A 19,049-nucleotide genomic window follows, 5' to 3' on the forward strand; every position below is an offset into this window, starting at 1 on the left:
GTTCATTTGCCGTCCTGTACAGCCGGAAATACTATTCTAATGTTAATTGCCATTACGCATTGATTTCTCGGATAACTATCTCCAATCACTATGCTGCAATGGTAACGACAGCATGTTACACGAAACCCATGTATCAGGCTGCATACGCCCACCCTAAATGTCAAGCAATATAGTCTATGTAGTACTAAAGAATAGCGTAAGGCCTCCTGGTACATTAGCGATGCTATACAATTTCAAAATAAACTGTCAGTTTTTTGTAGTGTCATTTGATAGTAGAGTTATGCTATTATATTTATAACAATGAAACGAAGTTCACTGCAATAACCCCTAGCGATGTCGCGTTTTTTGATAGCTACGGACACTGTCATTTGCTGCAGGAAATATGATACGTCCATTGCCTGCAAAGAGATGCTGTCTACAATGAACCCAGCCCTTTCACATCCAATATATTATTGCCATATACCACAATTTTCATCAACAGGTTTTAAACATAACCTTACAGTGGGCCTTTGTCGGCGTCATAGGTATAAAAGGTGTACTAGAGTCTTTGAAAAGCCCCAAACAGTGGTATCAATACAGCAATCAAGTGCTCGTGCATACATAGCCCTATGAACTGTGAGCCTTCATATATGAATGACGTAGTCAATCTCAAATATAAAAGGCATTCTATATAATAGATACAGTTCTACTGTGTTTCCATTGTCGTGGGATTCAAAACCATGGCACCACGGCTGTCTACCTGGGTATTGCGCTTCAGTATCACATCTAAGTGACTGGTTGTTACTCAACATATCACTACAATCGACTTCAAACACAAAGCAAAGTGCACGAATCCCGTGTATCCTAGCGTACGTTGCATTGTCAGATCTTTTTCACAGCATCTGGAAGATGCATTGGCATCTCATGGCATTTTAAATGCAGCAATAAATGTTCCATATCCTTTTAATTCATAGTGGCAATGAAGATTTCTCCTGTAGATATGCCACAACAGTTTTTATAACAGGCAAGTCCAAAACAAAGTTAAACGGTGTAACACGGATGTACGATATAATATTCGGTAGGAAAGCGCCAAAAAGCAAGTATACACCGTAAGTTTCGAAGATGAAGCCTATTTTAGACCATCCACAGATGACTCCAAGTATGCCTAGGAAGTATATAATCGTCCCCTTGATCCTGCTGGTACTCGTGAAGAATGCGATGAATTTGCGAGTTCCTAGTATACAGTAAAGACCTGATACCACAAACACATTTGATACATTGAGGAAAAATCTGTCAAAAAGCAGTAAGATACTAACAGACCCAGTGATAAAACCCAGGCATAGAAGCGCGAAGCCTAGGCGCAAATTGCGCTCCATGGAGGTAACTGCCGTCCACTGTTGGATCAGCTGAAATATGTGTGTATCATGACTCGCGGCTATATAGTAGGCCGGAAGCCTAATGTTTTACAATCTCTGTAACGTGAATGAAACTACAGAGCTCCCCAGAGTGTGTCATCTGGTAGTTCTATCCAGCAAGTATGTATATTATATATACTAATTATAATATAAGTGGCAATAGACTTGGTAAAAGTGGGCCTTATACGTTGTCTTCGTGCTGTACTGGTTACAAGTCAACAATGTCCACATGACACACATGTACAATATACCGTTATTTGTGTAATTACTAGAGGTACCTTCATCGTTATTGATGCTGTATACTACACAGTAGTATAATAAACGTGATAGCGAGCGTAGCGCGATGGATGTTATATCCATCAAAGCCCGAGTGTTGTACTCCGCTGTCGATATGCTGTCATTCCAAGTCTACCGTGGGATTATCTGGATCTGACTGTGCATCGAAGGTTATGACTAATCCTTTTCTGTTGTTTGGATCTAGGTGAGGATCACCCCGAACCAGTGGCATGAGTTTATCCAGTTTATCGTCAATTACGTTTATCCGTTTCCAAAGATATTGTAATTCCAGCTTGGCTTCTTTGGAATAAGCGTTTACAGCGTCACCGGGTGCAGCAGCTATTAAACATTATATTAAACCAATATCAACCTACGATTGTAAAAGTTATTTGTGACGTTAGTGGATGTGTCACCGCGATAGTTGGAATTGCCTGTATAGCATTATATCCCAATACAGCACCAATGTTCCGCTGGAACTGGTGCCTAACATACCATGCTTCACAACGTTATGGTGTGTCTGCGACTGGTCCGTTTTGCTATTATTGTCTGAATGTGTAGAACTGGAGTTAGTTGTGGTAGAATTTTCCGCATTGTTGGTAGTATTAGCCACGGGTACATCGTCACCTCTCTGTACAACGCATTGGTGCAATTAGATGTATCTAATGCATACCTTCAAATCCGATACTGGCACATTATCCATTAGACGCTCAGAACCTCCTTTAATGCCGTCAGAAACCTCCCTATGTAATGGATGTCGTACGGCAATAATCAACCTACGCATGACCGTCAGCTTCCGTTGGATGTGATTCTGGCGTTGATTCAGGTTCTGTCATAGTACTTGCATCACTAGTAGTTGCCTGATTGTCATCATGGTTGAAAACCTTGCCCATGTGCGAAAACTGTAAATCAGTATCACGCGGCAGTAGGAATCCATCTTTCAAGGCGTGGAGCGCATGTGTTCCCTTCAATGATATCAATACGGACACTACATAGAAACCTTTCATTGTAACTATAGTATTCCTTATATGTGTATACAGGTCACTAGACGCACACACCCCTAAAGCAGCGACATCAACATGTAGCACATCATTGGTACTATACCGCAATATTGTTTAAGGAGTTATTATGTAATAAATCATGAAGCACAAAGCTTCCTGGAGTTATGTGTAAAGCCTGTATTCATCGGGCAAAGGGAGTCGCTGTACGTCCGTATGACAAACAACCTGATATGTGGGTAATCCTATTTATAAGCTCTGTACTACAAATAAAAAATAATTCATAATATGACATAGCTAGATCATATTATTATCAACACGGAAATTCAACATAGATGCAGTATATCCTATCTAAAAGCATATTTACTGCTGTTATATACGCTATATGCCCAGCAGATTTCATGTTTTAACAGAGTATTTTAGGTATTACCAATTAGAATTGTATAACAATGGCGCGTTTTATTGAACCCAACGGAAACCGATGTCTCGACGCAGATGACCCACCTCGTACTGGTGACTCCCCTCCCTTATCTGACCGTTCAGTGGATATGTCACCATTTTGTGTAAATACGTCCAATATATGCAGCAAGATTGGATCATTGAAGTTAAAGGCTCAAAGCACCTTCGCATCGCTCAAGGACCGTTTCCAAAAGCTGAAGACCAACTGAACCATAAGCTGTGGGATCTATCGTCAACATTTTCTGAATCTTGGTACACATATGCCACGTTCAACTGCGTGGAAGCCCACCCGAGGAATTATAATGCAGTAACCCCCGTTATATCATCTGGAAAATGGTTTGTTTTGATGTAAGAGTTGTGGAGGCAATTATATCGTGGCCCAAGTTAATAATCGCCACTGCCGGCATGCAACTATTTTATCGAAACTGCTAATACAAGGCCATTGAAGACAGGATTGGCCATTACATAGTGACAGTTGATATACGTGAGATAGTTATTCATTATGTCAAGGAAGAGCCACTATAGATTATTGGCTCAGAGCGCATAAACACGTACGCCGCTTCAAAGGACATAAATAGGGGTATCATATCTACCGTTTTTCGTTGTAACTTCTATTTTTTAATATTATTTTTTATGCAAGTTGAGTATGAAATATACGGGAATAGGTCTTATATTATTTAAATAGCAACCTGTTTGTTACAATGTTATTCCATCGTTGGCCTGCCGTGAGTGTATCTCCCTAGATAGTCTAGGCATTGACAAATATTACAAAGGCCAAACTGTGCTAGTACCTAAGTGCAATTTCCATGAAGCTACTGATAAACTTTGCACATTGTACACAATCAAAGAGTTATAGTACCATGTGCAGCTTACATATACCTTGTTGTGTATGCGATATGTGCTACGTAGTTATTGTATGTATTATTATGAGTCTGTATATCCAATATCATCCGGTCATAAGTTACCATGTGTCTAGGCCACTAGCCAGTGCACATTTCATTATTGATGCTTCTAGATTATAATGTGTATCGATTAATTTGCGAATTGTACAAATTTTGTACCATTTTACTCATTATTGTCTATATTGATGTGTGTTGCCGGGGGCACGTGAGGCTAGTACCTATAGTTACCTAGCAGCTTGCAGCACAATTACCACTTGGATCATTGTACACCTCGTTATTAGTCATTGTTAACATGATGTAGGGATGGTAATTCATAGGACCTTTGAGATGAGTCCGGAGATAGCTACTCCCATTCGTGGTTATGGCTACTCCTCTCGTCTGGGTTTATTGGTGGCTGGTACTGTAGATGACCCTATAGACATTCAGTCTACAGTTAAAAGGTTTGCTGGAGGTCAAATAGGATCATCACCCTGTCGTCATATCACAGATGGGCCATATTGCACATTAGGTGTGTCTAGTTGTATTAAATCCGCATCTAATGTTGCTTATAAGACGCCCGATGGTCCAGGGAGTCATAAATCAGTTGATATTGCGATATGTGTAGATTGGGGTACGATATCTACGGACGAGCCATCCCATGAGGAGTTTACGAAGGGAGTATCCAATAAATCAAGTACAAAGCGTGGCAATGTTGTATCTAACAAGGATTATAACGTAGGATCTCCCATTAAGGTGACTCCAGCCAAGAAACCAAAAGTGACACTTCGTATGAAGAATGTAAGTGGCATTGTCTCTTGTGGTTCCATGTCAAAAGAAGTTGCCGTTTCATCAACGCCAATTCAACCACAAGTGTCCTGTGGATATGTCCCAGAGCGTGTTGACTCTGCTAATTTTGATTTTAATCCACCGAGGTGGAAGACATTGCGTCATAAGGTCTTGCTAAAGTTACGTCGTAAGCAAGCTCATAACAATTATGACTTGGCAATGTTTTTGTTATTAAAGTTCGGCGGGCCCGATACAAATGCCGGTCGTTCTGTTATTCGTGACAAAGCGCTTATAATGTGCTCATCGTTAAGTCGTTTTTCCAATGATGTTGAATTGAGGGCATTTTACCTCCGTGAGCGCGCTGCGCTAATCTCAATTTTGAGCCAGCGCGTTGCACTGAACACCTATACACCAGCTCAATTACACCGCAAGTTGGCTAAAATGCTACCACCAAATAGATGGTTTAATCGTGCGAAGCTATTTAAGAAAGTAAAGGATCAGGAACAATGGAACCCGTTTTCTATTTTTGGATCATCCCTGCCGTATGTTAGCATTAGTGACGTTTTCAACACCCGAAATAGCAAAGGGGATTGTTGCCAGAGCACTGTGGAGGCTACACCTAGTATCAACTGGTCATCGGACCCTCTGATGTTAGACGAAGTACTGTGGTATCTGGAAGCAACTGGTAAATATATTGACAAAAGTCGCCAGGTTTGCACCTTACAGCGCTGTTATTGTGTAACCCCTGACCCGCATATCGCATATAATTGGAACGACGGTCGCAACACGGCATGGAGAGACTACCGTGGACCCCGTGCGTCTATGGGCCAAATGCTAAGTCCATCGATATATGAGGAAAGTATTCTAAATCACGAAAAGTTGCAAAGCGAGCTGGATTGTACAACAACAGAAACAATGTCTGCGGCCAATAAGCAGTCCCCGCAAAAAGGAAGTATGCCCTGCCACGCTTCTAACCAATGGCACATAACCCCGCAGCAACTATTAGACACACCCGCAATACCGGCTCCTAGGACCGGCATTCAACCTGTATTGACCGCGGATCTTACACCGAACACTAGGCGTGTAATAGAGCAAAAGGTGGTCTTCTATCGTAACTACTTCAAGGCCAACCAGCCTGTGGAAATTCGTGTTCAACAGCCATAGTAGTTGGTTACAATAAGCAGATATCACTCATACGCATAATATTTTAAGTATATAATTCGTTATAGACTCCAGTGATATACGTTATTTCGGAGTAATTGCTGTATGCCGACCGAACTGGGTTCCACCATCACAATTAGGGGTCATGCACCGCGCATTGGCACATGTAATTTATAAAGAGATATTTGTGCTATTACAATTGTTTTTGCGGCAGATTGCCGCTTTTTTAATATAGATTTTGCCATATTGCTTGAGGCATTGTATATACACATTTTTGCTGCGGCACATTGGTACGCACACTGTTTATAGCCCGTATGCGCTTTTTCTTGAGGAATTGCTATGTAAAGTACATTTAAACTTTGTTCTTCTTTATATATTTGCCAAGTGAATGTGAAGCTTTGAAGATGTGTTGGTAAAGAGCGGTTACTACTTTAATCATTGACCACAAGCAAGCTTGTAAACTTCATTCTTATGCTCCAACACAACGGATAAACGATATATAGGTTACCTGGAGTATGTCTAATGCCATGTAACTACCTCAAGTATGTTGCTAGACTTGACTATTCTTCACACTGACTTTCCTAGATTGAATGGTAGTATCCATAGAAGATCGAGTTCTTGGCTACGGTGTTACACTGGATTTCAGTTGGATGCAGCTTCTAAGTGCCTGTATACTATAAGGTAATCAACCAAGATGGGTTGGTTCCACGGTAAACATGTATACTACATGCACTCAGAAGTGTATCTTGCGTTTTTATCGCTGGTACACCTCTGCTGCATGATATTGACTGGCTATGGTGTATTTTACCACTCTAGGGACTTGAACGAGTTACAGACTAACATGTGGGCAATATGTATTTTGGGTATTACCTTTTTGTTTAACTTATGTTCGACTAAATGCAACAATCAATTCTTCCGCTGGTTTCTACCAATAACAATTCTTATCAGCTTAACTTGCTTCTTCACTCTATCGGTATACCACGGTATTATCGTGGTTTTCTTGGTTCATTTACCGGTAATATCCTTTACGTTGACCGGTGTGCCACTGGTTGTATTAGTGGGTGTATGCATCGTTTCTGTAACATTGGGTCTGGTATTCCATATGGTACTGGTAGCGTCGCTATATGATGATTACCATGGTTACCGCTCAATGACATCGATAACGGATAATTTTACCTGGTTCAGACCACACACGGCCCGTGCTTTCACCGTTGTAATGCTGGATACATACATTTTAATTATACAAATCATCGTCGGGGTTTTATCATACTATCGCTTTGAGAAGTTAGGACACTTGATAGGTGCCTACAGGAGTAATCCGGCAATATACCTAGGGTCCCTAGAATCACTTCGAAGATTAGAGGAGGACTTCTTACCTCCAGACCGTACTCCTGAATCTAGTATAGACGCTTCTCAAAGGCAGCTTTCAAAATCCCTCAAGAGCGCAAATTCATCTGATAACTCCGACTCTGAAGGTGAGATGCCATGGGAGAACTCGCAGGTGCATACTAAGCGATCGTCGATAGAGCATATTGAACCATATCACTTTCAGAAATCAATGCAACCCGGCCACAGTATGCTTGGTGCCGACTCAAATGTGGATAACCAGGCACACAAGTCCGATACTTTATCCTTCGATGAAATTAGGAAACACTATAAACCACGTCCGGGTGGCTATGTAGAATCCTTGCTTAAGATAGCAAGTCTCGATGATACAGCACCAGATCAAGCATCCTTGTCAAGTAGTTCGTCAGTCCACATCCAAATTGATAACAAGGAGACTCCCACCAACGTGGTAAATCAACCTCAGGCAGCGGACCACCGAGCGAGTACTACCAATGGGTTCTCACAACCACGACGCCAGAAGACCCGTTACATAGTACAAGAACCCAATGAAAGAGAAAAACGTAGTCGTTTCATAGAGACACCTAGTAAACGCCTTTTCACAGCGCAGCAGAGTAAACTGATTGGATCTTTGATATCTGATGACATTGTTAACAGAACACATAAATTCTCAAAAATCGACACTCTGCGCCAGGTTTCATTCTCATCGTATGATACTAACAATACCGACAGATTCGGACTGCCTATGATACCTACCACCAGCAAACAGTGGCGTGAGTCATACGACGAGCTGCGAAGCATGACCAAGAGCCTAAAGTCTTTACAGGACACAACAGTTTTAAATAAAATTCTGGATGATGAAAACGCTAGGATGCGTTTTTATTCATTCGAGAACCCAGAACACCTCCAACGTCCAGAACGTGGATTACGGGATTCAGCGGTAAATCCCGATCACCCTATGTTCATATTAAGCCCCAAGAGCTTCCATACCTCAGGTTGCATCAGTCAGGGTACTTTCAACGCACCTGAATCTTCATCGGTTGTACACCCAGTAACGGCCAGTACCACTATCAACACGCTTATCAGTGTTTTGCCGGAGTGGTGCTGCCGTATATTATTATCCTCGATAAGGGCAATAAATCGCCATAGCCATGCACGGGAGTTGATGAAACATTATATTTGGATGCAACAGCCGCGCTCGCCAGCAACCAATAGCATGGGCATGTTTGCCCATACACGCATAGAGGCGTGGTATGTCGAATGGATGCACGACTTCAATGTCAAGTTCTACACGCTGACCTTCACGCAAACGATAGCTATATTTCTGCTATGTGTGTTCTCTGACTTGCTAGTGGCCCTGAGAATGTACAGTACTCTGGAAAGTCACGCAGAAGTGGCTAACTTCTTCTCATGGCTACGGATTGCTATACTCATGCTACGCTATGTCATATACCCATTGCTAATGTGCAATTCGCTGTGGCACATGACCAACAATTCGGGAAAGGAGCATTTTTCACACTACCGGCTGATATGCCTGCTGTGCTTCTTCAATATCTTCCTCACATTCTTCGATCTATGGTCATGTCTGGGCATATTTACAACGGGGTACGCCTTGCATCACTCACTGCACTTGGCAAGTCTTATAACCACTACAAGCCTCATACTGTTCGCAAGGCTGCCCACTATATTGTGCATCTATGGCGTATGCATCCTGGGTTATGTACTGCTGCTGTATTTGGGATCGTACAAAAGTGGATATAGCATACTGGAGATACTTACACAGATGGTAGTAGCCACTGGATGTATGGTATTCTGCGTGAAACCCATTGAAATCAACAGGCGCAATCTATTCTGCCTGTTTACTCTACCATATCTCTTCTATCTGGAGGCTATGCATTCGTAGGCTGTGGAGCTAACTGTCCAGTATCATAGAATTCAGCTCTCTAAAATTCAGATAACATGAATTCTATCTTCATGTGCGATCAAATTCAACACCATTGGGGGCAAAATATATCCCAAAGTTGATATGTGTACCATATTACGTTATGGTCTATGACAGATGCTGTGTAGATCACTGGCATAGTCCTTCTATATGATAGTAAAACACATTAAATTGCTAATATTTAACACACACTATACTAGATTATCTGTGGTACATACTGGAATGTGTACCGTGGTCAGCACGTTCATTAATGTTATACCGTAGATCGACTTCGTCATTAATAGCATTATAGACACAACGGATACCTTGTGCCTGCCTTTATTGGCACTATGTGTCACCATTCTGATAGCGGAATCCAACGCCTTTAGGCCAGTATCGCTTCCTACACCTCTGTACCAAACGAGATTCTCTCTAGGTATATCGAGGCATGATATATACCGCCTAAGAAGGCAAAGGGAGATTTTAGATGCCATGAATTTTGTGCTTTCACGACGTAGGTTAATAGTGTATGCCCAGAGTTAAACTAAATTACCACAGAAGATAAACTGCCAATCGGAAGAAATCTAGACCCAGACATTATAGATGGGATGAATGTCATGGAAGTATCATTGAATAATGACTGCTCCCATGCTAGATTGAAGATATGCATCACTGGAGATTCATTCCAGCAACGCCAGGTAGCATGTAAAAATTCAGATTAAACTGATACAGGGCTTCTCGTGGCTATCGAAGAACAACAAACTACTGAGGTACCGATTAGCACAGATACTGAGGCATAGGAAAAATGTCCCTACGCTATCCTTTGAAAGCCACAACTTGATACAGCAAGCCGGTAGGAAGTTTATAGAACAAATTGCATCTATTGCAGAAGTACTAATGAAGATGAACGAACACTTGATGAATCGTAGGCGAAGGCTCGGGCTACCCGATGAAGATGAGCCACAGAATGATATAAAGGAAACCATTGATGAACACCCCAAAGGACAGTTCTTAATCTGATTCTATATAGCTCATGTGCCGCCCTGGCTCTATGTAAACAATGGTGTTTAATCGTACATTAGTACCAAGTCTTTGTTGTTTCAACAATCCCGGCCTACGTTCACAGGGCTGTAGTCACGTATGACCACCGCACGGCGTTACCATCCCTCGTATAAACCTTGGGAGTATTCACGATTGGCGTGAGTAGAACTTGGTTTGGGTTCCTCGATACCGTTGAATGGTACTGAATAACGGTTAGACACAGTATCAGGGGGTAGTTGCAAAGTTATGCGACCATAGTAACCACGCCTAAAGTCAGACAATATACGGCTGGCTGCAGCATTGAGGTCACCACCGTGATGTTTATAACTAGCAACCTGCAGGCACTCGTGGCTAAAATCCTCTGGATGCATCTCCAGTATGCTAGGGGTATAGTCAATGCCAATACGCTTCAATATACGCGGTAAATCTACATACGATCGCTTGGACCTATATACATGCAAAGCCTGCTCAAGCAAGTTTTCCGCTGCCTGGTCGTTGTCATAAGCACCCTCAACTATTTGGTTAGCAGCAGCTATGAGCCATACATTGCGCTCTAAACCTGTATGGATCGCATCAATACCGCTTTTGCTGTGGCCACCCTGAACACTCGTGCGCGGTAGCTTAAAATATATACTGCCCAGTAACCTATTCCGCTTACGACTGGCCTTGTTACCAACTGGCCCAAAGGCCATGTTATACAAATTAGCAGGCAGCACTCCAGGAGTGTCTATCACATCTATAATCTTGTGGGCTGCCTCCCTGTACTCATCAGGGTGTAGACGGACGAGTCGTATGTCACGAGTTACACCCGCTGCATTGAAACTACGAGCTTTGTGACGACCAAGAAGACGGTTAATAAGCGCACTCTTGCCAACATTGGGCATGCCCAAAGCAATTGCACGCAGTGGGCGTGCAGCTAAACCACGACGCAAGCGTTTTTGATTTGCACGGTGGCATAACTTGTATATCAACTTCTTTAAGCGAACTATACACGAAATTCCGTCACGAGCATTGACAAATATCACAGGGGTCACCGGCTTCTTGTTAGGATCAGGAATGTTCCTATTGAACGCCTGGGCTTCCCAAAAGTTCTTAATGCGGTAATAAGTGGCCCATTCGTCAGATCCATTGATAGAACTTAAATCAGCATGAGTAAAAACGATTATCTTAGGCTTGTGAGTAAACATGTTGTTATAGACATTCAATAGAAAGTCGGAATCCGCAACATAAGGGATCCTCGCATCGCGAACGTCAAGAATAACATCACACATCTTGATGTACTCAGAGAGCTCACCCAGACTCTTACCAAAGTAACGTGGAAACCAATGAATGCGAGCCCTGCCTATAACCCACTGGTCACGTATGCTCTCGTAATCCATCCTGCTAGGAGATTGTAATGTCAATTCCTGAACCGATGCCTGCTTAGTACCAATTTGCTGTAACAATGAAGATGACTTCATACACTCCCATATGCGGCTCTCAGGCTCCAAAGTTGACATCGTCAAAGAGTGACTGTCGGAAGGTCCCGATATGTCACGCTGCCTAGTGTTCAAATGTGCAGTTTCGCTGGCAAGAGGTGAAAAGAAACCTAAATGCTCCAATTTCTCTTTAGCCTTTTCATGGCGTTCGTCAGCAACAACACCACGAAGCTCCTCATGATGGACTGGATAGTTCACAGAGTAAGGGATCATAATGCTACCCGCATCCTTGTTTGATGTGGCAGCGCTATCAGATCCCGAAAGTTCAGCTGTACCACCAACCGAATCAACGCTATTTGCTCCGCCATAGTGATCATCCGAGCTATTTAGCCCATAATAATCATCCGGGGGATTTTCAGTGGTACCCAGCTGGTCACGTGAACCAACAGTTTCCAGGTTGTCATACAAATGATGACGGTGAATGTGACTGCCTAAAAACCCGCACGATTTCCTACTGTCCAACACGAAACTGCTGCTCAACACCAAAAGAAAGTGGATTGTGTAAAACAAAGCAAATATCCTACTCATCCGGTGTATGAGGATGACGCTCAGGTGGTCGCTCGTTAGGGTCCCGTGGAGGCTACATGAAATTGAATCAAAGATGGTAATTATGCAGTGGATAGATATATACCATTAGGGTCCAATGCATCATACAATGAACTATAGCACTGATGCATCAATAATAACCAAAGCATGTCTCAACGTATATCAACCTACGTTTGGCGGATTCTTGCGCAAAATGAAATTACTGAAGAAGTAATTACCACACATAGCTCCAGAAAAACCCATTAATGATATAAAAAGCCATGGCTTAAAAGGAAGCGAAAAACGTATCGGAGCCACACGGCTGTCAAAGACTACACCGGCATTTTTCGGCTAACAGGTCATTAATCAATACCAAAATAAACCAACCGGTACTATCTTGGAACTCGAATGACTCGAAAACCTCCTAACGAATTGCATCGCTATTGTAGATATAAAAATAACAAATAACGTCAGTAGTGTGTGACAAGGAAGGCAATAGAAAATAAAACAATCCAATACCCCTTTAGTCCTAATCTAAACAAATATGCAATAATAAACAGTGTTAAATTTGTGTTGTTTGGCCATACGATACAACTATGAGGCCACCAATGTCACGCGTCAAACTATACAGAGCTCTTCCCGCGCTCTGCTGAACTACGATTGCTTCCACCCTTGTTTGCTCTAGAATCTGCAAATGTATGCTTCATGGAATAAGCGTCTTCCTTGTCGTGGAAGTATTCCCGCACAGTCTCATCAATGCTGAAACAATATGTACAAACAGAAAGCAAAGACAATATAACATATAAATCAATGCATCTAGAGGGATATGTACTACATATAATGCCGTTATTAATTGGACAGTAATAGACAATGAAATAGCACTAGATACAAGACATTCCTGGATCCACGTAATATAACAAACCAATGCCTTATCCCACTCACATCATAAAGACTTACACGTAACCAAACTTGTGCTTATACATGTTAAATGCCGCCCAGTTAGAAACACGTACGAAAAGGTAGACCGCAGTACAAGCATAAATGGCGTTCATAGCATTGTCTGTAATATATCCGGTAACAATAAATAGAACTTACGTGTCTGCTTAATAACATTCTTTGCTATGCCCATGTATCTATATGAACGTAGAACGCCAACAGCTGTCAAATGACCCGCGTTTTCAACGTCCTCCTCACTGAAGCATCATGTAAATAAGGTATATGACCTACAGCTTAGCCATGGAATAGCCACAGACGTAGCCACTGGGTGATACTGCGATATTAGTAAGTTGAGGCCATGATAACAAGTGATAAAAGTAATACTTCATCTGATAGTTCTCAATCACATTAACCAGATTACAATCAGATGTGCCGATCAAATCGTACATAGAAGCACGACGGATTGTAAGCATCTTGTATACACCGTCAAATTATAAGAGGCACACTTTCATACATAAATAAATAGTGATATAATAACCCAACCTTCCAGGGATATAGTCGCAATAATTATATAAACAAACCACATACGCCATTCATACGGGTATACACACCCGCAACTAACATTAAACGTAACAGAACACATTAACAATGGATCATCATATACGCCTAATACACACATCTATCTAAACAAATTGTAGATTCTCAGCTAAAGGAAACCTCAATAAATGGATTACTTGTATATATGAAATAAAACATCGCCTTTTCAAACCCATAAACATTTAATAAAATAAATCTCAAGTCACCTAAATGGTGACCTCAACCTCAACACCAGGGTCCAAGGGGAAAGAGGTAATCTGAGTAACAACCTCACTAGAGGAGTGCAAGCTAATGACACGCTTGTAAAGACGGGCCTCAAACTTGTCCCAAGTGTTAGTTCCTAAACACATTTTTTATATTTAGACCAAAGACTTACCTTCACCAACGGGAGACTTCCTAGTGGTAATCTTGAGAGTCCTCACGGGCATCCTCACAGGGCCAACGACCTTAAGGTCCTTTTCCTTGGCTCCATTGATCATAGTCTTGCAAGCTGTGATATGTATTAGCGGGTTATATATAAATGTCCCTATAACGATCACATAGGGCAATATACATACCCTTTTCAATGGCTTTGAGATTCATAGAGGTCAATGTGACGTGAATTTTGTGGATGCGATTGACATTTTCACGGTCACCAGCGCTTTTTATGTCTTTTGCTGCAAGGTCCGCCATTTTGTATATTTTACATAACGTTCAAAACGGTGTTCTACTCTGTGATGGCGTAACGTACTAAGCAGTGGTGGGGCTGGAGAGCATAGGGACCACGGTCATAAAAAACGGATGCTGCTCTACAATCTCCGAATAAAATATGATTTGTAGTTCGATAGTGTTTCGTAGTTGTTCTAATGAGTATTAAGCGCTAGGATGTGCTATATGATAAGTACTATATACGTGCTGGCATACCACGACGTCGTCACTCTTTTTTAAAAAAAAATAGTCACACCTGTTTAAATACTATGAAGCAATGAATGTTTGGACATAAATATAGACCATTCTTGACATGGTAAATCCCGTAATGCCGTTCATACTCACATAACACATTAGGACAGTTATTCTAGAGAATATTACACTGTAATAAGATATATATGCATAATTAACGATGCAATGTAATGTGTTCATATGCCGCTATTAGCGGCATTCGTTCGACGCTGTGCCACCTGAATGCGGGCATTCACATCAAAAATTATAGATTCCGCTCTCCAACAAGTGTCCCTTTATTCTAAGCATGCTAGTATAGAAATTTTTATTAAAGGCACTTTTTTGCTCTTAGTCACATGTGCGCATCGGGTGTGCAGGGTACGTGCAGATGTTGTATGTTGGAAGTGTCAAGTGTCGCAGATATGTGGTGGTACAAATCATTCTCAATTTAAATCATAAAATAATAGCACTAACACTAAAAATTAGTAAAAATGCAGTGCTGCTCACGTGACACTCGTCTTATGGACGAAGAATGTGAGATACAGGAACCTCAGGTAAGGACCATTGGAACTGTTGCCGACAGGTCCCGCGCTCAGGAAATTGGCCAAAACGTCGAAAGGCAATGGGTAAGTGTCTATATTTATTTGTATTTATTGCCATTTACGTGGGAATCATGGTACCCTTGCATAGAGGCCATTCATTATTCACCTATGGCCACATTGTGGGTCCTATGAGCGACTTCTTGCGTCAAATTCTATTCTTATTGGTGACACATATATTTTGCGATATTCAATGTCATACTGTGTTATCTATGTGTCGAACTATGTTCTAGTTTCGTCACAAGCGTTCCTGCACTGTGTGCATGTTGGCCTTCCAAACGTTTATAATTTCGCGTTCAGGTTGCAGTCACTACCTACCAACCAGTGGACACTGTCACTAAGACTATCGAGATCCCCGTTGTTAAAACCGTGGAACGTGTTGTGCCAAAGCCTATCATCCAGGAACGTGTCATTCAAGTACCTCGCGAAGTTACTCAAGTTGTTGAGAAGGTTGTAGAAATTCCCGATGTCAAATTTGTAGAGAAGATCATTGAAGTGCCTCAAATCCAATACCGCAACAAATTGGTACCCAAGGTTGAGGTTGTTGAAAAGATTGTCGAAAAGCCACAAATCATTGAACAGTGGACCGAACGTAAGGTTGAAGTTCCTCAAATCAAGGAAGTCGTACGTTACAAGGAAATTGACGAAACTGAAGAAATCATTCGTTACTACCCCAAGGGACATGGTAACATCGACTGGGACAAGGAATGCGAAAAGGCTCACATCATGATCCCCAACGAGGTCACAGAGAGATCTTCAAACTAAACTCGCTTACCCGGATAAAATGTCGCGGATTAATGTAAAAGACTGTGCATTACTCTCTCTACTTCCACAGGCGCTATCAGCTCAAACTGTAGCGATGCGCTCTAATGTACGCATTCTGACGTAATATATTTGCTTAGTAGTCTCTATTTGATCGATAAACTGTGCGTGATATTAAACGTAGCGTTTAATCTGTTCCTTTATCCATTGCCTGGGAATGATGAATCTAGCTGAACCAGAGTAATGTCCATCGACCTGTAACAATCATTTAGCAATTGATTCTAGTATGCGATATCAAGAATAGAGGTATTGACCATACTCCGCATGAATAGTCTAGTATCCTGGAGGCGATACATAATCTAAGATGCCTAGAGCCCATCGTATAGGTATGAGCACTCACAAACGCATTAGTGATATAGCAAGAATGCAACGACACTCCTCATAAAAATATAGAACTCCTTATCACAACACTAGATAATGAACTATTCAAACTATAGAATTACCAGCACTGCCGTTAAGTGTCATTGCAGACATTCACATGACTGAATGACATCCATGTTAACATGTACCCAAGGTACAAAAGGAACAACACCAAGACACTCTATAAACCTTACTGAGACAGATCCGGTAAAGAAATGCCAAAGTGCTCTACTACTGAACGTAACATTTCAGTGCCACGGTCAAAAGTGGCTATGGCCTCTATGTGCACATACTTCTCAAGGGAATGTAGCATCACGGATATCTTCATCCAAAACTGTACAAAGGCCTCCAAGTCAGACTTCACATCTACCATGTTGGGGAACTTAGCACGCGTGAGATCTACCAGGTCACCGTCCAATTGACCCTCATGGCCACTGTATTCGTGGACAAGAAGCCACCTGAGGACAATACCCAAGAAGCAATTGCTCTCCAACATATAAGGGGGGTCAACGCCGTCAATCAAACCACCCATAAGGATAATAGTACCCTCAACCAAATAGTTGAAGCTACGTTTTATTACCTTAACATGGGCCATGTAGTTAGCCACATTGTAGTCAATCTCACCACGCCAATGCACGGGCTCAACAGTAGCAGGAACCAAACATGCAACGCGGGAAATCAAACTTATCATGTCAAACACATCCTGAGGCATAGTGCCTCGGTATTTACTTATCACTTCCTTAGATATAGGGGCGTCAGCAGGTATCTCAAACTCATCGCCCGTAAAAAGACCAAACTTCAACATCTCAATGAACAAAATGCCAGTTAATCCCAGGCCGGAGTTTGCTAGTACCTTGCCAAAGGCAGTGGCACCGCCCATACGAGCAAAGTAACCTAAGTTATCAAGCATAATACACCATAAATTAGCACGATATATATCCTGCCTAGAAGCCTTCTGAGCATCCGATTCTGTGCCAAACATGTTCGAAATGGCCTCTGATGCCATTGGAGGAGTCACCTCCTTCAGCATCTTAGTGCTCATCTTAAGGTGCCATGACAAAATAAACTCAGGGTCAACGGTGCCCTTGTTCTGACGAGATATTTCACCAGATAAATCAGTCAAACCGTGTTGGGATAACATACGAGTGCTGCAAGTGTTGGGAATGACAGCAACAGCGTTCTGCTTAATGGGAGGATGACCCTTAACAAACGTTACATGACCCTGAAAACGAATTTGACGAGACTGATATGCTGGATCAAGCTTAAAAACAGCTAAACCAAGCGCTCTGCACTTGTACTCACGAGTGTCCTGTAACAATTCACGCAATTCAATGGTATCCGTAAGACTAAAGTCATCAATCCATTCGCCAGTAGCTAAAGCTAACGGTATCTTGGGACTAATCAAACATTGCCCCAATAGGTGATATATGCCCTGAGGAATCTTTGTACCAACGATCTTGTAATAATCCATCGGTATCTTCGCGCCCTTCTGCAAAGGACGAAGTTCACCTTTCTTGTCTAGAACAAGTGGATATGTGACCAAAGCCTTTGTCAGACAATAACCATCAATGTAGTCATTTAATGCCTCCCTTTGGGGTAACTGAGATAAGTGCTTCGCAATGGGACCCTGTTTGATCATGTCAACACAGTGACCAAAGGAAAATGCATTCTGTGATGGAAAACTTAAACAATGCTCAGTACCAGCTAAAAGACAGACATCAACCAACTGAGGATGAGATATCTCTAAACGCTGAAAGACCTCCTTCAACTCGACCCACTCAAAAGAACTTTTCGGAAAGTCGATTGATATAATACATCTAGGAACACCAAACAACATAAGTGATGGCGGACCTAAGATCGCGTCAACAGTGCCCTCAGCACAAAAATAACTCAACTGTGCAGCAGCTAAATAGGGGCAACGTATAGCGCTCTTGCCCATATTATGCAATAAATGTATAAGAACCTGAATCAAGTCTTCACTGAATATCAAGCTGTTTTGTAGAAATTTCCCAATGGCACCAGGAAAATCACCACGAGAATACGAAAGCCAGCCTTCAGCTACACTTAAAGTCATCAACTGAGCTGAAAGAAGCAAATGTGACTTTGATTGCATACCCTCAAATACAAAGAGCGGCTGGATTCCTAAACGCTCCAATTGCGCTACATTCTCCTCAACAATGGCTACGAAAGTAGGAGGTAAACTACCACCCACCTCACTCACCGGATCACATATACCTTTCAAAGACCTGAAAAAGTACACCGCGTCGATACCAACGCGCATACCGCGCAACACATTAGGATTAGCATGACGTAATAAACCCTGCTCTCGCAGATATATATTGAAGTTCCTTACCCTCATTTTCGGGAAACTGTGTTCTGCGCGACGCGGCGCCTATACTCGTGACGCTAGTCGTCCTTATCGATGGGTATATCAGTATCCCCTCAATATATCGCTTCTCACATGTTTCTGATTATATATAATACGACTATAGCGTCGTGGGAAGGGTTCTCACCCATAACCAGCCAAATATTGGTTGTTTCACCAAAATGTGGTGT

At 42.0% G+C, this 19,049-nt stretch overlaps 12 protein-coding genes across 12 annotated transcripts; 5 read left to right on the forward strand and 7 right to left on the reverse strand.

The window, feature by feature from the left end:
* Nucleotides 1-216: 216 nt before the first annotated feature.
* Nucleotides 217-1,446, reverse strand: BBOV_II003950 (Got1/Sft2-like family protein). The gene has a single exon (XM_001609868.2). The coding sequence runs from the start codon at nucleotides 1,353-1,355 to the stop codon at nucleotides 948-950; it is 408 nt and encodes a 135-aa protein (XP_001609918.1). The 5' UTR covers nucleotides 1,356-1,446; the 3' UTR covers nucleotides 217-947.
* Nucleotides 1,447-1,672: 226 nt separating this feature from the next.
* On the reverse strand, nucleotides 1,673-2,773 carry BBOV_II003960 (uncharacterized protein). Its single transcript, XM_001609869.2, has 5 exons — nucleotides 2,448-2,773; nucleotides 2,341-2,410; nucleotides 2,163-2,298; nucleotides 2,045-2,101; nucleotides 1,673-2,009 (listed from the first exon to the last, which is right to left on the reverse strand). Exons 1-5 carry the CDS (start codon nucleotides 2,672-2,674, stop codon nucleotides 1,792-1,794), a joined length of 708 nt encoding a protein of 235 aa, XP_001609919.1. The 5' UTR covers nucleotides 2,675-2,773; the 3' UTR covers nucleotides 1,673-1,791.
* Nucleotides 2,774-2,925: 152 nt separating this feature from the next.
* Nucleotides 2,926-3,763, forward strand: BBOV_II003965 (uncharacterized protein). Its single transcript, XM_051767326.1, has one exon. The coding sequence runs from the start codon at nucleotides 3,246-3,248 to the stop codon at nucleotides 3,474-3,476; it is 231 nt and encodes a 76-aa protein (XP_051623841.1). The 5' UTR covers nucleotides 2,926-3,245; the 3' UTR covers nucleotides 3,477-3,763.
* A 467-nt stretch (nucleotides 3,764-4,230) lies between these two features.
* On the forward strand, nucleotides 4,231-6,113 carry BBOV_II003970 (uncharacterized protein). The gene has a single exon (XM_001609870.2). It carries the CDS (start codon nucleotides 4,330-4,332, stop codon nucleotides 5,953-5,955), a length of 1,626 nt encoding a protein of 541 aa, XP_001609920.1. The 5' UTR covers nucleotides 4,231-4,329; the 3' UTR covers nucleotides 5,956-6,113.
* Nucleotides 6,114-6,527: 414 nt separating this feature from the next.
* On the forward strand, nucleotides 6,528-9,278 carry BBOV_II003980 (putative integral membrane protein). The gene has a single exon (XM_001609871.2). It carries the CDS (start codon nucleotides 6,647-6,649, stop codon nucleotides 9,197-9,199), a length of 2,553 nt encoding a protein of 850 aa, XP_001609921.1. The 5' UTR covers nucleotides 6,528-6,646; the 3' UTR covers nucleotides 9,200-9,278.
* Nucleotides 9,279-9,331: 53 nt separating this feature from the next.
* Nucleotides 9,332-10,241, forward strand: BBOV_II003990 (Ribosome-binding factor A family protein). The gene is made up of 4 exons (XM_051767907.1): nucleotides 9,332-9,731; nucleotides 9,776-9,915; nucleotides 9,950-10,070; nucleotides 10,107-10,241. Exons 1-4 carry the CDS (start codon nucleotides 9,710-9,712, stop codon nucleotides 10,235-10,237), a joined length of 414 nt encoding a protein of 137 aa, XP_051623161.1. The 5' UTR covers nucleotides 9,332-9,709; the 3' UTR covers nucleotides 10,238-10,241.
* A 93-nt stretch (nucleotides 10,242-10,334) lies between these two features.
* BBOV_II004000 (50S ribosome-binding GTPase family protein) lies at nucleotides 10,335-12,280 on the reverse strand. The gene has a single exon (XM_001609873.2). It carries the CDS (start codon nucleotides 12,262-12,264, stop codon nucleotides 10,375-10,377), a length of 1,890 nt encoding a protein of 629 aa, XP_001609923.1. The 5' UTR covers nucleotides 12,265-12,280; the 3' UTR covers nucleotides 10,335-10,374.
* On the reverse strand, nucleotides 12,261-12,787 carry BBOV_II004005 (putative integral membrane protein; the record flags this gene model as incomplete). The annotated part of the gene is made up of 3 exons (XM_051767183.1): nucleotides 12,649-12,787; nucleotides 12,454-12,612; nucleotides 12,261-12,316 (listed from the first exon to the last, which is right to left on the reverse strand). Coding segments are annotated over exons 1-3 (266 nt in total), but the record flags the coding sequence as incomplete, so codon positions are not given.
* Nucleotides 12,788-12,807: 20 nt separating this feature from the next.
* Nucleotides 12,808-13,730, reverse strand: BBOV_II004010 (putative N-terminal acetyltransferase A complex catalytic subunit NAA10). Its single transcript, XM_001609874.2, has 4 exons — nucleotides 13,489-13,730; nucleotides 13,357-13,454; nucleotides 13,219-13,321; nucleotides 12,808-13,020 (listed from the first exon to the last, which is right to left on the reverse strand). Exons 1-4 carry the CDS (start codon nucleotides 13,668-13,670, stop codon nucleotides 12,885-12,887), a joined length of 519 nt encoding a protein of 172 aa, XP_001609924.1. The 5' UTR covers nucleotides 13,671-13,730; the 3' UTR covers nucleotides 12,808-12,884.
* A 229-nt stretch (nucleotides 13,731-13,959) lies between these two features.
* On the reverse strand, nucleotides 13,960-14,496 carry BBOV_II004020 (ribosomal protein S10/S20 family protein). Its single transcript, XM_001609875.1, has 3 exons — nucleotides 14,352-14,496; nucleotides 14,171-14,284; nucleotides 13,960-14,134 (listed from the first exon to the last, which is right to left on the reverse strand). Exons 1-3 carry the CDS (start codon nucleotides 14,464-14,466, stop codon nucleotides 14,001-14,003), a joined length of 363 nt encoding a protein of 120 aa, XP_001609925.1. The 5' UTR covers nucleotides 14,467-14,496; the 3' UTR covers nucleotides 13,960-14,000.
* A 645-nt stretch (nucleotides 14,497-15,141) lies between these two features.
* BBOV_II004030 (Inner membrane complex family protein) lies at nucleotides 15,142-16,221 on the forward strand. The gene is made up of 2 exons (XM_001609876.1): nucleotides 15,142-15,338; nucleotides 15,612-16,221. Exons 1-2 carry the CDS (start codon nucleotides 15,204-15,206, stop codon nucleotides 16,074-16,076), a joined length of 600 nt encoding a protein of 199 aa, XP_001609926.1. The 5' UTR covers nucleotides 15,142-15,203; the 3' UTR covers nucleotides 16,077-16,221.
* Nucleotides 16,222-16,560: 339 nt separating this feature from the next.
* Nucleotides 16,561-18,912, reverse strand: BBOV_II004040 (Temperature dependent protein affecting M2 dsRNA replication family protein). Its single transcript, XM_001609877.2, has one exon. It carries the CDS (start codon nucleotides 18,850-18,852, stop codon nucleotides 16,684-16,686), a length of 2,169 nt encoding a protein of 722 aa, XP_001609927.1. The 5' UTR covers nucleotides 18,853-18,912; the 3' UTR covers nucleotides 16,561-16,683.
* Between the last annotated feature and the right edge of the window lie 137 nt (nucleotides 18,913-19,049).

Source organism: Babesia bovis, chromosome 2, assembly GCF_000165395.2.
Source record: "Babesia bovis T2Bo chromosome 2, whole genome shotgun sequence".
In the NCBI taxonomy this organism is placed as follows: Eukaryota; Apicomplexa; class Aconoidasida; order Piroplasmida; family Babesiidae; genus Babesia; species Babesia bovis.

What these genes read in the sequence shown, in the direction of transcription:
- BBOV_II003950 (XM_001609868.2), bottom strand. Translation starts at nt 1,355, where the DNA reads ATGGAGCGCAATTTGCGCCTAGGCTTCGCGCTTCTATGCCTGGGTTTT.
- BBOV_II003960 (XM_001609869.2), bottom strand. Translation starts at nt 2,674, where the DNA reads ATGAAAGGTTTCTATGTAGTGTCCGTATTGATATCATTGAAGGGAACA. An exon ending in ACGGAAGCTGACGGTCATGC is followed by an intron (nt 2,411 to 2,447) that starts GTAGGTTGATTA and finishes TCCATTACATAG; the next exon opens with GGAGGTTTCTGACGGCATTA. An exon ending in CCATAACGTTGTGAAGCATG is followed by an intron (nt 2,102 to 2,162) that starts GTATGTTAGGCA and finishes AATGCTATACAG; the next exon opens with GCAATTCCAACTATCGCGGT.
- BBOV_II003965 (XM_051767326.1), top strand. Translation starts at nt 3,246, where the DNA reads ATGCAGCAAGATTGGATCATTGAAGTTAAAGGCTCAAAGCACCTTCGC.
- BBOV_II003970 (XM_001609870.2), top strand. Translation starts at nt 4,330, where the DNA reads ATGGTAATTCATAGGACCTTTGAGATGAGTCCGGAGATAGCTACTCCC.
- BBOV_II003980 (XM_001609871.2), top strand. Translation starts at nt 6,647, where the DNA reads ATGGGTTGGTTCCACGGTAAACATGTATACTACATGCACTCAGAAGTG.
- BBOV_II003990 (XM_051767907.1), top strand. Translation starts at nt 9,710, where the DNA reads ATGAATTTTGTGCTTTCACGAC. An exon ending in ATTCATTCCAGCAACGCCAG is followed by an intron (nt 9,916 to 9,949) that starts GTAGCATGTAAA and finishes AAACTGATACAG; the next exon opens with GGCTTCTCGTGGCTATCGAA. An exon ending in CAACTTGATACAGCAAGCCG is followed by an intron (nt 10,071 to 10,106) that starts GTAGGAAGTTTA and finishes CATCTATTGCAG; the next exon opens with AAGTACTAATGAAGATGAAC.
- BBOV_II004000 (XM_001609873.2), bottom strand. Translation starts at nt 12,264, where the DNA reads ATGAGTAGGATATTTGCTTTGTTTTACACAATCCACTTTCTTTTGGTG.
- BBOV_II004010 (XM_001609874.2), bottom strand. Translation starts at nt 13,670, where the DNA reads ATGCTTACAATCCGTCGTGCTTCTATGTACGATTTGATCGGCACATCT. An exon ending in GGCTATTCCATGGCTAAGCT is followed by an intron (nt 13,455 to 13,488) that starts GTAGGTCATATA and finishes ATGATGCTTCAG; the next exon opens with TGAGGAGGACGTTGAAAACG. An exon ending in AAGCACAAGTTTGGTTACGT is followed by an intron (nt 13,021 to 13,218) that starts GTAAGTCTTTAT and finishes ATATTGTTTCAG; the next exon opens with CATTGATGAGACTGTGCGGG.
- BBOV_II004020 (XM_001609875.1), bottom strand. Translation starts at nt 14,466, where the DNA reads ATGGCGGACCTTGCAGCAAAAGACATAAAAAGCGCTGGTGACCGTGAA. An exon ending in TCTCAAAGCCATTGAAAAGG is followed by an intron (nt 14,285 to 14,351) that starts GTATGTATATTG and finishes TACATATCACAG; the next exon opens with CTTGCAAGACTATGATCAAT. An exon ending in GAAGTCTCCCGTTGGTGAAG is followed by an intron (nt 14,135 to 14,170) that starts GTAAGTCTTTGG and finishes AAATGTGTTTAG; the next exon opens with GAACTAACACTTGGGACAAG.
- BBOV_II004030 (XM_001609876.1), top strand. Translation starts at nt 15,204, where the DNA reads ATGCAGTGCTGCTCACGTGACACTCGTCTTATGGACGAAGAATGTGAG. An exon ending in AAAACGTCGAAAGGCAATGG is followed by an intron (nt 15,339 to 15,611) that starts GTAAGTGTCTAT and finishes TTTCGCGTTCAG; the next exon opens with GTTGCAGTCACTACCTACCA.
- BBOV_II004040 (XM_001609877.2), bottom strand. Translation starts at nt 18,852, where the DNA reads ATGAGGGTAAGGAACTTCAATATATATCTGCGAGAGCAGGGTTTATTA.